Consider the following 17387-nt stretch of genomic DNA (forward strand, 5'->3'; position numbering starts at 1 on the left):
AACGTACTTTGGTGCGAAAAGTGCAAATCAATCCCAGAACAACAGCAAAGGACCCTGTGAAGATGCTAGAGGAAACAGGTACAAAAGTATCTGTATCCACAGTAAAACGAGTCCTATATCGACACCACCTGAAATGCCGCTCAGCAAGATAGAAGCCACTGCTCCAAAACCACCATAAAAAAGCCAAACTACGGTTTGCAACTGCACATGAGGACAAAGATCATACTTTTTGGAGCAATATCCTCTGGTCTGATGAAACAAAAATAGAACTGTTTGGCCATAATGACCATCGTTATGTTTGGAGGAAAAAGGGGGAGGCTTGCAAGCCGAAGAACACCATCCCAACCGTGAAGCACGTGGGTGGCAGCATCATGTTGTGGGTGTGCTTTGCTGCAGGAGGGTCTGGTGCTCTTCACATGAGGAAGAGAAATTATGTGGATATATTGAAGCAACATCTGAAGACATCAGTCAGGAAGTCAAGGTATTGGAGTTGCCATCACAAAGCCCGGACCTCAATCCTATAGAAAATGTGTGGGCAGAACTGAAAAAGCATGTGCGAGCAAGGAGGCCTACAAACCTTACACCAGCTCTGTCAGGAGGAATGGGCCAAAATTCACCCAACTTATTGTGGGAAGCTTGTGGAAGGCTACCCAAAACGTTTGACCTAAGTTAAACAGTTTAAAGGCAATGCTACCAAATGCTAATTGAGTGTATGTAAACTTCTGACCCACTGGGAATGTGATGAAAGAAATAAAATCTGAAATAAAACATTCTCTCTACTTTTATTCTAACATTTCATATTCTTAAAATAATGTGAGGATCCTAACTGACCTAAAACATGGAATTTTTACTTGGATTAATGGTCAGGAATTGTGAAAAACTGTGTTTAAATGTATTTGGCTAAGGTGTATGTAACCTTCCGACTTCAAATGTATATATGAATCCCCTTTATCATAACATTTTATGTGCATGTTCAGATTATGGGCATTTTCATACAGTCTGCTGAAGTGTTTTTTATTGAATGGCTGCATAAGATCCCCTAATGTAAAGCCACCTTACGTTTCTTTCCATGGGCCTCCCGGGTGGCGCAGTGCTAGCTGTGCCACCAGAGATTTTGGGTTGTCCAGCGTCGTCCAGGTTAGGGAGGGTTTAGCCGGCAGGGATATCCTTGTCTTATCGCGCTCTAGCGACTCCTGTGGCGGGCCGGGCACAGTGCACGTTGACAAGGTCGCCAGGTGTACTGTGTTTCCTCCGACACATTGGTGCGGCTGGCTTCCGGGTTGGATGTGCATTGTGTCAAGAAGCAGTGCGGCTAGGTTGGGTTGTGTTTCGGAGGACACATGTCTCTCGACCTTCGCCTCTCCCGAGTCTGTACGGGATTTGCAGCGATGAGACAAGACTGTAACTATTACCAATTGGATACCACGAAATTGGGGAGAAAAAGAAAAAAGAAAAAGATTCCTTCCATATTACTAAGGGCAATGAGATTTATAATATTCACCTGTATGATAGTGACAACAAGGGTTTTATAAATCCACTGTGGAATTACCACTCTCTCTACGTTGTCCTTGTCATCCTCATAATCACCTTCACAGACCTGTGTCCGCCCACCGTGCAGACTTTGCACAGCTTTATTTAGCCTGTCTGTGGATTTCTGATTAGAGTGCCTCAGACCTGCACCGCTCGTGGCAGAGTGACGTCACACTACCACGTCTCCGCAAGGCATTATCTGCACAGTGTGTGCTAGAAGGAAGGAGGGAATGCAGTCCCAGGCACTTGTGACCCAGTGGAGAGTGGGCTTCGACTGAGCTGTATCCTTTTCACCCGTCTTAACGCTCCGCAAATGGGATGACTGTCAGCAAATCTATTCCCCTTCCACCATGGTGATAGTGGAGACATTTGCATACTTCGTGTGGAAATCGAGTAAAGACAGAGGTAGGGCAGGTAGAGCACTGGAGGAGACATTGCACTTTGAGTTGGAGAGAGGATCTTGATCGTAAATATATCTCCCTCTATTGTGACTTTAGTGTGGGAGTGTGATAAAACCAGTGAGGGGAGGTGGTATGGGGAGGAGCCCGCTCATAAACTTCTATGTTCTTGTCCCCCTGCAGATCTGCTGAAGTGTGAACTTTCACCTCTCTCCCCTTTGGCCTGTTCTGTGAAGAGCTTCTGTTGTTGAGGAGCTAAGACTCTGCTGTGCAGGAGACACCAGTGAAGGTCGACACACCTGCAGCAGCAACAACAACTACCATCAACGAGTCCCCTAGTGTCAGACGTCTGTGAGATTCCACAAACGAGTCCAAGAAAGAGGGAGAGTCCAGGAGGGAAACTAAGAGGGAGTGAGAAAGCTAGAGGATGAGAAGATTCCTCTCGCTCTATCTCTCTGAAGACTGGATTAGACAGGACACACCCTGTCCGATATTGCACTAGGAACATTAGAGTCTCTGGACTCCATCAGTCAAATCAAACCATTGGAAAAACTAACAGTTGTATTGATTGTTTTGTCTTTCTAGCCCTTTTTGGACACCCACTGATTTTCACTCTCCGTTTTTTTCTGCCACTGCAAAGATGGCCCTGTGTGTTTTGTCATGGGGGCGGACTGTTAAGTGTTGATCCCGGGAAATAGGTGACTCACAGCCAGGAACATGTCTTGGAAGAGGAACTACTTTGCGTCCGGAAGTGGCGGACTGCAGGGGATCTTTACCCCACGCACCATGACATCCATCGCTCCCAGTAAAGGACTCAGCAACGAGCCGGGCCAAAACAGCTGCTTCCTCAACAGCGCACTGCAGGTAGGGATACAAACAAACACACTACTGCTTGCACGCACACACAGCAAATTTTAGGTCCGAATTTTAACATCCAGAATATTAACACCCACAGTAAAATTATATGTGACCCATCAAAATAATGTTAAAAATAAAACTTTTCATAGTGTTCACAAACTAACACTCCTAGAGTGGTGGTCCTTAACACCACGGGTGTTGCAAATCCAGACTTAAATTAACACTTTATTAGAGCTGTTGCTGAACTCATGTAGTGTTACAGTATATATATATATATATTATTTTTTTTTGGGGGGGGTTGTTTTAGTGTTGCAGGTTGTATAAAGCCTTATTTGCATATATCCCAGCATGCCTTTCAATTGAATGTGAGAGATACCCACCCATGAATGTATTTGTTAGTGACAGACATAGTTATTGCATTCAATAACTTTCAGTCCTGAAACTTTCACTGAGTGAGTGACTGAACAAGTGAATGTGTTTGACTTTAAAGTCAACCCTTTGTGCATTATAAATTCCATAAGGCCTAGTTGTCCTTAACATTGTGGTCTGAATATCAAATTTTTTCTCATGGGCTACATCAGACCAGCAATAAACTGGTTTGTGAAGTGATTATTAATTCCTTACGGTATCCTGCCAGAGGGCATCCAACAATTTCAATATTTTATCACCCACAACCTGCATTCAGAATGACTGCTATGGTGAAAGACATAATAAACAACACTACCTAAACCATCTAAACTGGAAGAACCATCTCAGTAACGGGTGCAATAAGCCAAACCCCTTAAGGTTTGGATTAGTTTAGAAAAATGTAAGTTATTCATCTTGGTATAGTATAAAATCAATTAATCAGTCAATGTGCATGTAGAAACATAGATATTTATACAAACTATTCGAAATATCTACCTGCAGCAAAGCATTCCGGAAAAAATGACAGAGGCCCCTCCCACGTCTTTTTCACTCTGATAGAGTTAACGGAAATGAACTCAACAGTCAAGTAACAACAACACCACAGTGTTGATTACACTGTGATTCAAATAACACTTCATTTATTCACTGCATTTGGGGTCAATTTCAATCCCACTGATGTTAACCCCCTCCGGAATCAACACTAGGACTGACCCCATTTAGCGAACTGGTTAATTGTTTGGTAGATAGGCTGTTGGTCAACAGAGATTTCTTTAGTCGACCAGAAGCAAAACATCTATAATATGGTGATGTGCAAGATACCTGCCTTGTCTGAGTGGACTAATCCATTGTGGGGACCGTGGGGATGGCACAGTCCATAACTCTAAGACGTGCTACTGAAATTGTATATGATTAAGGACAACGGTGAAAAACTAATACAAATGAAATGATTTTATAACAAATGCGCTTTCTCCTGCATTCGATAGTGGTCGCTGTCTGCGGTTCTGAGACATCAGTGCGCTGTTGAATTGGCACCTTTTCCTAGACCACTATGTGGATAATAGCAAAGTTAACCAGAATATTGGTGTTGAGAACAATGTGGCGGTAGCAGCAGCGGAGTTAGGAGACAAGAAAACAGCCCTTGTCTTAGTTGTCTAAGAAAAGTGAGGAGAGAGGAAACCAACTTAATTAGGTCTATAATCAATAGCCTAACTGTTAAATATGCCTGGCTTTATTTATCATCCATATACAGTAGCAATCAAAAGTTTGGACACACCTACTCATTCAAGGGTTTTTCTTTATTTTTACTATTTTCTACATTGTAGAATAATTGTAAAGACATCAAAACTATGATATAACACAAAATAGTAAAAAAAAATAAAGAAAAACCTTTGAATGAGTAGGTGTTCTAAACTTTTGACCGGTACTGTTTATTTACAGAAACAAGACAGATCCTGCTTATGTTGCCTGTTTGAGTGTTGTCAGATAAACAGGTAAACATGTCAGATAAACAACATCACAAATGTGGCTATTTAAAGGCTTTGCACTTGTTTGTGTTGGAACAGCCCCTCTGGTTTTTACTTAGAACTTCTTTAGTGTTGTTTACACTATTCCAAATTTTCCCACAAATAATATTAATAATACAAATAATAACCCTCATTTTTCTTGATCTCCCTCTTATTGTTATTATTACTACTACTATTATTATGATAATCATTATACAAATAAGTAATGTCATTATCATTACTAGGCTTTGTATAGCTGCCTGGTATAACCACCATCGAGCTGCAGGCCTAAGAGCGCATTCTGTTTAGTCTTAATACAGTAACTTACTTCGGCCTATATTTCAATACTTATGTAGCCTAATGTATCAATCAATCATTCATTTGTTCATGTCATCACAAAGCATACGAGTCATTCATTATTTCAAATGCAGTCAAGCATTTTAGCTTCAAAATGAAATAACAAAGCGACCCTTCAGTAATTGGTGTAAACAATAATTAAACTGTTCAAGTTCGGCAATTGCATTCACGAATGCAACATCACATCAACAGTCCCTGCTGCCTAAATTGTTTAGTGCATTTAAAAAAAATGTATAGTTTGTGTGCACTTCCGGTAAATCCCTATACCTTGGTATGGTACAGAAACGGTATGACGGTATGAAAATCTGAATACTACCTAACTCTAGCACAGAATAAGGCACAATTGCCAGAAAATAAGTTTGTCAAAGTGTCTCTTGCGCAGAGATCTTGAGATCCTCTGTCCAACTTTCATCATTAAAACTCTCCTGTCGGATTTTTCTATGATTATGCACATGCGCAAAGGGATTCATGTACAATCCTAGCAGTCAAACGAGTTAAATCAACATCCTTTAATGGAACAATATTTTAATAAGAGTTAAATAAGGTGAATTATCATTGCTGTTGCGACATGTGCACATTTCTTTATTATGTCACATTAGCTCACAATAATTATTATTTTGAAAACAGAATTTAGCTTCTTACGTCGCTTCAAGTTACGCCGACATTCCTTCTTAATTTGCTCTATAACGTTATGGAAAAAGAGTTAGACATCTGTGAGAATACAGGGGAGGAGCAGTGATTACAGACAGTAATAGACAAGTCCTGTGTGGCACCCGTAGGAAAATATAGTGAAACGCAACTCTCTGAAATATGTGTTAGTATCCTCACTTGACATGACAGAGAGAGGACGATACATTTAATGTAGCATGATACACACACCCAGAATGTTCTCAGAACTTCATGCTCCATGTGTAGCTTTAAATATTTCAGTGTGGTGATGTTCTTCACTCGGAGTCTGCTTCCCATACCTCTGGCTTCTCATACCCACATTTTCAGATTAGTCCAACTTCTAAGCTCTCAGTGATATGACACTTTATGCTAGATCTCGTGATAATCAGCCTTTGTTCCTGACTAATCCCTCTGCTGATGCAATACTGTAATTACAGATTCTCATGTAGTCCCATACAATGTCAATCCATTGATAAATATAAAACAACAATAACAGCAATTCATTTGTTCTACTGTAAAACAGTCCATTCTTTAGTCGTCTTAAAATTCAACCACTGCAAGTCACCACGCCAACAAGTCACCAAGTCATCATTGAAGGACTCATGTTAAGTAAATGATTGGTGAAGTAGACTTGAGTCTTATGAAATGCCTGGATAACCAGTCACTTATTAGTGTACTCATAGACACTTTACTTGACGTAGTGGGTGGGAGACTCTTGTCCACTCTCTCATCCAGAAGGACTCCAGAAGGACTCCTGAACAAGTGGCTTAAGAAAGTGGTTCTACCATTGCCTTCTATAGGACTGCTGTCCAGGCACTGCCAGCTTGACTGGGAGGACCCACTCACACCGTACTTCGGGGGAAATGGGAAAGGCGTTTCCAAAGTTTAATATGGTGCCTGCCAGGCAGTCAGTCGCCTGTGACTTAAGCCAAGCTTCTAGTCCCCATAAACAATTGTCAGACAGATGCTGCCATGCACCATAATTACCCAGCCAAACAACCTGTCATTAGTTTTCACTCTATTTTTGGATTACCATATAATCAGCCATATAGAAATACAGGGGCTTAACTGACTGATAATACCGCCAAAGCTACAAATTAGTGTCAGTTATGAGTAAGGAGACAGAGGGGGGGAGCTGATAATGTATTGTCTGCTGCTGGGAGCCATAACAATATGCTGAAGCAGCGTATCGGCAGGCCGGGGGCGAAAACAGTCATTTTTTGTCTTAAATTAAATGCTGTGCGTTAACTAGGCTTCATTAAGTTCTCTGATATTGTCTCTTATTTTGCCCACACACGATTTAACAGGCATAACTTTGTTGAAAAGGTCATAATTTGGGAACATTTGAATATGGGCATATAAATAGGATTTAAGCAAATAAGTTCTATGCTGAGTTGGAAGTACACTCTTAGAAAAAAGGATATTTGGCCGTCCCCATAGGAGAACCCTTTTTGGTTTCAGGTAGAACTCTTTTGGGTTCCATGTAGAACCCTCTGTGGAAAGGGTTCTACAGTATGTGGAACCCAAAAGGGTTATACCTGAAACCAAAGGGTTTTCCAAAGGATTCTCCTATGGGGACAGCTGAATAACCATTTTAGGTTCTAGATTGCACTTTTTTTTCAGAGTGTACTGTATGTCAGTCGGTTTGCAATCCACTGTGCATTTAAATGTGTAATCTGGACATATACATATTGCTATATGTTATTAGAATGGTTTCATTTCAGTCTATTTCTGAGTTTAAGTTTGGTTAAGCCTATTGTACAGTATTGTTTTGTAATGTTAATTTGCTACAGCTCAAAACACTTTGATTGATGTCCAGTACTCACCATGTTAACAGAAACCACTTCTGGTAGCTGCAGTACTCTGGGCTTAATTGAAAAGCCCTAAATCACTGTCCCTGGGTGAAAGGGTTTATTGAAACCAGAGGTACATACCTGCCATTCTGTCTTTGCTTAGAGGATAGGATCTGAGGTACCTACCTTTGAGAGATGACTTAAGCACTTACAAGTTCCTCCCTATGTGGATGAGCATCAGTCTGTGATGGAACAGAACCTTACATGTACTTTCGTTGGCAGTGTGAATACCTGCCTGACGCCCGAACAGATATCTTTAGCTTTACCCCTCTCTAACATCACCGCTACAGTTTTATCTAATCGTGTTGTTTTGAGTTTCTGAAGCATGCAGGGACGCACGAAAGGCCATTGTGTTTGAGTTCACATTCTTCATCAAATGTTTGAAAGTTAAACCTTCATACCGAGGCACATAATAAGAACCAGTTGAGTTACAGGAAATGGGAGAGGGGAAGACATGAGAGGAGGAGAAATGTAGCGTCTAGACACCCCCTGTGTTTGTAAACACCTATCTGCGTGTAACTCTCACCCATGAGTCATGGGTCATGGGTCATGGCTCAGTTTAAGATTAAGGACCTTCTGGCCTTAACTAATTAGCTTCCTATCATGTGAAAGGAATCCAAAAGAAATGTCAAGACTGATATGTAACATTTAAACACAATGAAAACGTGTATAATGTATCTTTAGATTGATTGCAACATTCTAGAGTCTCGTTTCCTAACACCCGGCATTGAGCATCTAGGCCTATTTAATTGACAGCCTATTATGTACAGTAGGGGTGGCAGTTTGCAATGATTTATTCAAACATTTGAATATGTTACTGTAGTCTTACAGAAGAACAATCTTTCAGCTAAAGGATTTGCCACTCAGTTTTCAATTCCCTTGCTCTCATCCAGACTGATCACATATGTGGCTGACTACCACAGCAAATCATCTGTGTTGTGACTGTCTTAGCATATCTGCTTTTAAAAGATGAAGCAATTGAGTAGCTCCTATTAAAACCGTGTTGGAAAAAGAGGCATGGGAGCATGTAAGTCACACTGCGTTGAAAGGTTCATTGAAAGTCCTATAAATCCCAGGGGGAAATCATGTCACTCTTTCATAAGATGTCCGATTTAGCACTGAAGGACCCAGTTCCATTCGAAATAGGATTTTTTTTTTGCCAAAGGACAGCTCCACAATACTCTCTGATATTCCATATTCCAAAAGAAGCGGCCCATGGCATCCCTCTGTCAAGTAAATGTTTTCCAGAATGAAAACTTCACCAGATGGAAATCTGTCCAATCTAGTGGTCCTGTGTGTTGGGTATTTGGGCATCTGTCTTTCATGTGTTCTAGGGCTTGAGATGGAAGGAAGGTAAAAACAACTATGACATAACCCATTTCCTGTCACGACTCACGACTGGAGCAAGAAAACAAAGCAAAGCATGCCTACTTCCTGGTGGCAGCTTAGTACTTCCTGTGTCCTAATCATCCCTGGAGACTTGAGTTAACAGCTTGAGTTGAGCATTTGTCTGCTGTTCAGAATAGCCTTGTGGTGTTTGTTTTGATTATAGTAATTACTTGCACAATTTGTCTCTGTCTGATTTGGTCATGTTTCTAGCCTCACATTTTTCCTACAGTTGCTTTGAGCTCCACACCTTCTTTTTAACGATAGATACTGTCCATAGTTCTGATTAAGTGCAGTGTTGGGAAAACATGAGAAATATATCACCTGACATACCATCTCAGGAAACAGATGTCCTGCGGTTCAACAGAGCCCTTCTTCCTCTCTCCCTCCTCCCTCTTTCCTTCCATCAGTTCCTCTCTCCTTCCTGCCTTCTCTTTTTCACATGCACTTCATGATAATGCAGAAACAAATAGTCAACGACGGCTCTTTTTTTTCTGCTGGGCTATCACTTTCCTCCAGAGCTGTCCAGTCGGGATGACTTTGTCATGCTCTCCTGCCTCTCTCATTTCCATATCATGTACAGAAAGGGGCCCGCAAGATGCCTTGAGGCCAATAGGAGAGCAGCATCTGTGCTGTGTGCCTTCCTAACAACCCTCTCCTCCACGCTCCACAGTCCAACAAGGACACGCAAACCTGGGAACAAATATGTTGAGCTTCAATTGCCTGACATGAGCGGCGTGGCATGCAAGTGTTGTATAATTGTGACCAAAGTGATCATGAGGATGTATGCTTGGAATACCTCAGGGCCTCACAGGGCCAGTAGAAATGGCACGTTTGTGAATTGTAGTAGTTGGTGCTCAGATGAGGAGTAGAGTTGTCGTGTTGTTCTGACATCTGATTAGTATGAGGGAAAGGGCTGAAACATCGCAGTAACAAGCAGCTATGTCCCATGTTAGCATACAGACAGACACCTGTCTTCCTTTGGCCCTCCTATCAGTGGTGGTCAGTGCCATTTAAGATGAGGAGGACAAAGATTTTTATATGAGTATGTCCTTATTTCTATTACAGCGTATCGGATGACTGTCATTCATATTCCAATCACACCAGCTCAATGTAATATCGATAGGTTTAGGCTACTACATTAGAGGTCGACCGATTAATCGGAATGGCCGATTAATTAGGGCCGATTTCAAGTTTTCAAAACAATCGAAAATCGGTAATTTTGGATGCCGATTTTGCCGATTAATTATAATTATTTTTTTATACCTTTATTTAACTAGACAAGTCAGTTAAGAACACATTCTTATTTTCAATGACGGCCTAGGAACGGTGGGTTAACTGCCTTGTTCAGGGGCAGAACGACAGATTTTTACCTTGTCAGCTCAAGGATTCAATCTTGCAACCTTACGGTTAACTAGTCCAACGCTCTAACCACCTGCCTCACAAGGAGCCTGCCTGTTACGCGAATGCAGTAAGAAGCCAAGGTAAGTTGAAAGCTAGCATTAAACTTATCTTATAAAAAACAATCATAATCACTAGTTATAACTACGCATGGTTGATGATATTACTAGTTTATCTAGCGTGTCCTGCGTTGTATATAATCAATGCAGTGCACATTCGCGAAAAAGGACTGTCATTGCTCCAACGTGTACCTAACCATAAACATCAATGCCTTTCTTAAAATCAATACACAGAAGTATATATTTTTAAACCTGCATATTTAGCTAAAAGAAATCCAGGTTAGCAGGCAATATTAACCAGGTGAAATTGTGTCACTTCTCTTGCGTTCATTGCACGCAGAGTCAGGGTATATGCAACCGTTTGGGCCGCCTGGCTCATTGCAAACTAATTTGCCAGAATTTTACGTAATTAAGACATAACATTGAAGGTTGTGCAATGTAACAGGAATATTTAGACTGATGGATGCCACCCGTTAGATAAAATACGGAACGGTTCCGTATTTCACTGAAAGAGTAAATTCTTTGTTTTCGAGATTATAGTTTCCAGATTCGACCACATTAATGACCAAAGGCTCGTATTTCTGTGTGTTATTATGGGGGCATGTGGGCACCAGCAGGCTCGTAAGCATTCATTCAAACAGCACTTTAGTGCGTTTTGCCAGCAGCTCTGCTGTTTATGAATTCAAGCCTATCAACTCCCGAGATTAGGCTGGTGTAATCAATGTGAAATGGCTAGCTAGTTAGCGGTGTGCGCGCTAATAGCGTTTCAAACGTCACTTGCTCTGAGACTTGGAGTAATTGTTCCCCTTGCTCTGCATGGGTAACGCTGCTTCGAGGGTGGTTGTTGTCGATGTGGTCCTGGTTCGAGCCCAGGTAGGAGCGAGGAGAGGGACGGTAGCTATACTGTTACACTGGCAATACTAAAGTGTCTATAAGAACATCCAATAGTCAAAGGTATATGCAATACAAATCGTATAGAGAGAAATAATCCTATAATTTCTATAATAACTACAACCTAAAACTTCTTACCTGGGAATATTGAAGACTCATGTTAAAAGGAACCACCAGCTTTCATATGTTCTCATGTTCTGAGCAAGAAACTTAAATGTTTCTTACATGGCACATATTGCACTTTTACTTCCTTTTCCAACACTTTGTTTTTGCATTATTTAAACCAAATTGAACATGTTTCATTATTTATTTGAGGAAAAATGTATTTTATTGATGTATTATATTAAGTTAAAATAAGTGTTCATTCAGTATTGTTGTAATTGTCATTATTACAAATATATATTTTTTAAAAATCGGCCGATTAATCGGTATCAGATATTTTGTCCTCCAATAATCGGTATCGGTATCGGCGTTGAAAAATCATAATCGGTCGACCTCTATACTACATAATACTAACATTTTCCTTTTACCCATTATGAGGTTGCTAGGTCGAGATCGTTTTTTATTATCAAGGTGACAGACAGTGACACATTCAATGCTGCCTTGCACACTCTTGCCCTGCATCTAAATTATTTAGGGTGTAATCATTAGTCCAACAGTTGCAAACAAATTCAGGTATGTTTATCCCCATTTTGTTCCGTTTGTTTCCGTTTCAGAAATGTTTTTCAACAGAATCGGCTGAATGAATACACAGCTGATCACACGCAAACACAGTACACTTTCATAGCAACCACATACAAACAGCATGATCACTTTGCTCGTAGTAATTCCTTCTTGCATCTACGTGCTCTCCTATCTCACCTTTTCCCTTCACTTGTGGACTTCAGTGCACAACACATCAGCTGTCTGTGACCAGGCGAAATAACCTTTCCAAGCCAAACCTTCATATCATAACCGCTAACCGCTACACAGCCTACATCGTCACCATAATAGCTAATGTCATAGTCAGCATAGCTAATAGAACTTACGCATTAGTAAACCCATGCTGCAAGAGCTCTTATAGCTTGCCGAGAACGTCCTCCAGAAGTTGTCATTACTGTGTAAATCTGTAGAAGGGGTGTGAAAACCATGAGCCTCCTAGGTTTTGTATTGAAGTTAATGTACCCAGAGGAGGATGCAAACTAGCTGTCCTCTGGCTACAATGGTGCTACCCTACAGAGTGCTGTTGAGGCTACTGTAGACATTCATATTTAATATTTTTAGTAGAGTTTTATAAAAAAAAAAATTATATTTCACAATTTTAATTTGTATGAAATTCACTGAGGTGAATGGTCCTCCCCTTCCTCCTCTGAGGAGCCTCCACTGCCTCCTACCAATCCCATATGGAGAGGTATCTTCCTTTTCTGCTCTCTGCTTTGTTTAGTACAGTTGTGGACTGGACAGTGTTTCCATCCTGGACATCTGTCTCTAAGACGAACAGACCACCACAAAGAGAGAAGGGTTCACAAACCTGGGAAGAATAGTCTGTGTGCGTCGGAAGAATGCCATGGTCTGGATCTGCACTCCGCAGTGGGAGAACAAGCAACATATTGGACCTGGTAGGGGGCATAGGACAGGAAGACAAACACAAACCAGGAATTGTGCTGATTGCGCATTATGCACATATGATCCCATTCTCTCTCCATGCAATATAGACTCAAAAGCTATATTTTCTGTTATTCTAATTTAGCCCTTGTAAAAGAACTGCAGTAACACATACTACTTGCACACAGACACTGATACCATACCGGCCACTGCTCATGAAGGCGGGGAGCTATTCATCATGGCCTAAAAAGGTTTTGCAGTCACGCCTCCACCTTCGGAATGAAATCGGTCATGCCACATGTTCTTTCCTAAGTCTTGTCTGAGGGGTAGCCTTGGAATGAGGCGGTTCCCTGGGTATTGTGATGCTCACCCTTCTCTGATTGGGTGAGTAAACCAGTCAGTGTTGTTGGGTCTTTGGGGTGTGATTGGTTGCATAGTGCCGTACAAGCTGCACCGAGGCAGGCTGGATGGAGGGCTAACTACAGTAGCTTTTTCCATGTGGAGGAGAGGTTAGAGATGTTGATTTAGACTGCCCCTGGAAGTAAAGATGAAACACTCAGTTTAATAATGTAGGGATGTGGGTTTGCTGTGTGTTTGGGCAGTGCATGCATGCGTGTGTCTCTCTCCATATGTTTGTTTTGTTGGGGTTAGAAGTTGTCTGTTTTCCCTCTCCACTGCCACCTCCCTTTCTCTGCTTAAGTGTAATCTGCTAATCCTGCTTTAAGTGCTGTCGTCATGGCAGCATTAAAGCTGGAATTTTGCTCTTTTTGTTATATCATCGATTTGCATCTCTTCCAGTCGGATTTTCCCACTTTTTATGCTTCTCGTTCCTGGATCAGTTCCCTGAAACACTTTTATCACAAGTGTGATGGCTGACAGATTGAAGGCATTATCAGGGACAGGGTCACACAGAGTGGCAACACAGCAGGGGTCTCGTAAATAAACGGAATATACATTCCAACGATTCTGGAATGGATGAGAGGAAATTCCCAATGTCTCCGATTACATACTTCAGAAAAAGAACTGAAGGCCTGTGGTATCACACACTCAGTTTATCTGTTGCTGATGTTCAGATTGTTTGGTGCATAGATGGAATGTTCTGGCATACTTTTTGTCAGACTGACGGGCACACGATGTTACATATGGTTTCACCTGGCATTTGACCCCAACTCACAGCTCTTTGAGTCCAGGTGAAACTGAAAGTCACATTTTTGATCTCATCCAGGTGTTGAGGTATTCCTTTGCGTTTCTGTGAAGCTGCTGCAGTGCAGATGGTCTGGTGTATTGTCCGGTTATGAAACCTGGAGGAGAGGTCCAGTCAGGACTTGTTAAGATCTGGGAGATGTTAATGTGTGCGTGTGGCTGACAGCCTCCTTATGGCTGTCTTATGGGGCATTACCAGCAACCTCTCATCTTAAGATACTTCTCAGGATAGAACTCATCACTCATCACTCTCTTTGGGATGTTTTGATCTCAACGTGAGCGTTTCCAACCCCACAGCCTCCGGCCCAAATCTTTCTGATAGCCTACTCAAGGGAAGGCTGTACTAACAAAACAATGTTTTGCTGTCCGTAATGACAAAGCTCTGGAAGGTTTCCATTTTGAGAATTTTACCTAGTTATCATTCTGAATTTATAGGCCTATACAACAAAAAATTTGGGCCACTTAAATCATTGTATTTGACACATTGCCTTTTTACATCTAGAAATTAATGCATGTCAAATCTAATTTTATTTTATCACGTGCCGAATACAACAGGTGAAATGATTACTTACAAGCCCTAACCAACAGTGCAGTTTTAAGTAAATATATACTAAATAAACTAAAGTTTAAAAAAGTAACACAATAAAATAACAATAACGAGAGTCACTTTACCCCTACCTACATTTACATATTACCTCAATTACCTTGACTAACCTGTACCCCGCGCATTGACTCGGTACCGGTAGAATCATAGAGAGGCCTGTCAGTCTGTTAACCTAACACCCCTAACCTTCCTTTTTCTATCTCTCTGTTCCCCCCCTGTCTCAGACACTACCACCTTCACATTTTTCACACCAATCATGATCCACCCTAAATGATCACCCAATACTGTACAGTACTATCTTAATTTGATCCTTCTGTTGTCACAGATAATAAAAATAAAAAAGGCTTCTTAAATCACTAATTTCCATTTTAAAATGTCAGACTTGATTTATCCAAACTAAAAATGGATCAACCCCTACAAAAATGCCCATGAATTATAATCCACATAATCATTTGCATTTCTTGTTGCTGCAGACTTATTTTCCTGCTGTTAGAAACTGGTCAAATTATAATAGTACATCTGTACGTCAATAGCACTTATGCATAGATAATGAACAGAGAGTAGCAGCAGTGTAAAACAAATGAATAATAATAATAATAATTGATATGATTGATGTTGGTAAATGTTAATCAAGGAACATCTATTAGTTTTATAGTTCAACCTCACAGTTCTTGTACTTCTTGTATCTCAGTCAGCAGTGTCACAACATGGTCCTTAAACCGCCTCAGTGCTTTTTTCCTACTGCTTCAGGCAACCAACTTATACCAGCTGTAATAAGCTAAAGTCCTTTCAAATTTAGTGACCATGATAGTGTTTTATCACGCACTTGGACAGATTGTATATTCACGCCTGAGGAAGTATGCAGCGTTAAGAAGTGGTATTGGCTCACACTGTCCTGGAGGAGTCTCTTGCCTTGCAGAAACTGTTAGAGGAGGTCACCGGAGGTCAGCTATATTGACCTTTGGAGGCCTGTCATGCTCAATGCTGTTGATTGCTATTAACCCGCTCCACTGGGTACTAGTGCTGTAATGCCTGGCTCTGCTGGAGGCCAACAGATGCTCCAGGCTTGCTGCTCACTGAGGTATTACTCATGCCTGACCACACTCACTATTTACCCCCTAATGTTGTTTGAGTTTAAATGAATTGAAGCAATGTTTTAGTTTGAATACTTAGGGTGAAGTTTGATAGCTGTTTACATCGCTGCAGAAATGTATTGGTGTACAGTATAGAGTGACAATTGGTTCCATCATGATTGGTGTTTCAATTGATTGAAGCCATTTTTGACGTACAGATGTACTATTATAATCTGACCAGTTTCTCACAGCAGGAAAATAAGTCTGCAGCAACAAGAATGGCAAATTATTATGTGGATTATAATTAATGGACATTTTTCGAGGGGTTGATCCATTTTTAGTTTGGATAAATCAAGTCTGACATTTTAAAGTGGAAACTAGTGATTTAATAAGCCTTTTTTTATTTTATTATCTGTGACAACAGAAGGATCAAATTAAGATAGCACAGCTGTACTGTACAGTATTGGGTGATCATTTAGGGTGGATCATGATTGGTGTGAAAAATGTGAAGGTGGTAGTGTCTGAGACAGGGGGAACAGAGAGATAGAAAAAGGAAGGTTAGGGGTGTTAGGTTAACAGAGACTGACAGGCCTCTATGATTCTGCTCAGTGACGTGTGGCAGCCTGGCAGCAGGACCATGACATGGGCACTGTGGGGTCGGGGTAGACACTAGACAGGTGGGGGTACACTAGACAGGTGTCCCTTTGGGGGTACCCAGGCAGGGTGCCAGATGGGAGATGGTATGCCATGGAGCCTACCGACAGGAAACTGCCAGGGCCACGTTTGTTCCGCTGACAACCCGCATCTCAGCTCGACCTGGGCAAGCGTACATTCCTCAAAGTGATAGGCTTCAGAGGGGGTCTCTCACACACATATACCCAAGACACACACACACACACACACATTCTCTCTTTCTCTCTCAACTCTCGCTCTCTCTCTATTCCACCTTCTGTCCCGTTCTCCCGCGGTCTAGCGCGTACTATCTTTCTCTTTCTCCCTCTGTCTGTCTCGCTCCCCCATAAGTCTTTATTCCTTCTTCCCGTAACTCCCGGTGAGGCGTGCAGGATTCCTCCCATGCTGAGGGGATTAAGAGCCTGGGAGGGCATCAGGGATCTGATTGGTGAGGACCTGCTCTTGTTCCTATTGGATGGGCTTGGGACAGTACAGCAGTGGGGGGCTCTCAGAGCCAACGGGAGATTGGACAGGACAACAGTGGGCTCCACTGTGGTTGTGTAACTAACCTCAAATCCAGGGAGGAACATCCTTTAGCATCAGGTACGAGTTAGCGAGGAAATTCCACTGGTTTTTAGAGTTAGATTTCCACAGATTGACAGTCCCTACTCTCTCTCTAAGGGTTTTGAATCTGTGAAAAGCTTTGACCTTTGGAGCGAAGCACCGGCACTTAGAGGGTGGGAAAGTCAAACGCAGGCAACGCAGCGGAGCAAATGTTTGTCACATGTTCCCGTTGCATTTTATATCAGACACGCACTGCGGGGATGTCGACCATCTGAGGCAGCAGCGGAGGCGACACAGAGACAATCTGACTGTCAGCTTTGTCTCTCTCAGGGGTACGATGGAAACACTCTACCAACCTTCTAATGTCCCGCACAC

The 17387-nt window shown here is 41.7% G+C and overlaps 1 protein-coding gene across 3 annotated transcripts in view; it reads left to right on the forward strand.

The window, feature by feature from the left end:
* usp54a (ubiquitin specific peptidase 54a) overlaps window positions 1-17387 on the forward strand; it is a 92282-nt gene that overhangs the window by 31244 nt on the left and 43651 nt on the right. For all 3 annotated transcript variants that reach the window (XM_029669620.2, XM_029669624.2, XM_029669621.2), the window contains exon 2: window positions 2112-2792. In XM_029669620.2, coding sequence (XP_029525480.2) covers window positions 2646-2792 — 147 coding nt within the window. In that variant the 5' untranslated portion in view covers window positions 2112-2645. The remainder of the gene's footprint in view (window positions 1-2111; window positions 2793-17387) is intronic.

The sequence above is a fragment of the Oncorhynchus nerka genome, linkage group LG10 (assembly GCF_034236695.1).
Source record: "Oncorhynchus nerka isolate Pitt River linkage group LG10, Oner_Uvic_2.0, whole genome shotgun sequence".
Classification (NCBI taxonomy): Eukaryota; Metazoa; Chordata; class Actinopteri; order Salmoniformes; family Salmonidae; genus Oncorhynchus; species Oncorhynchus nerka.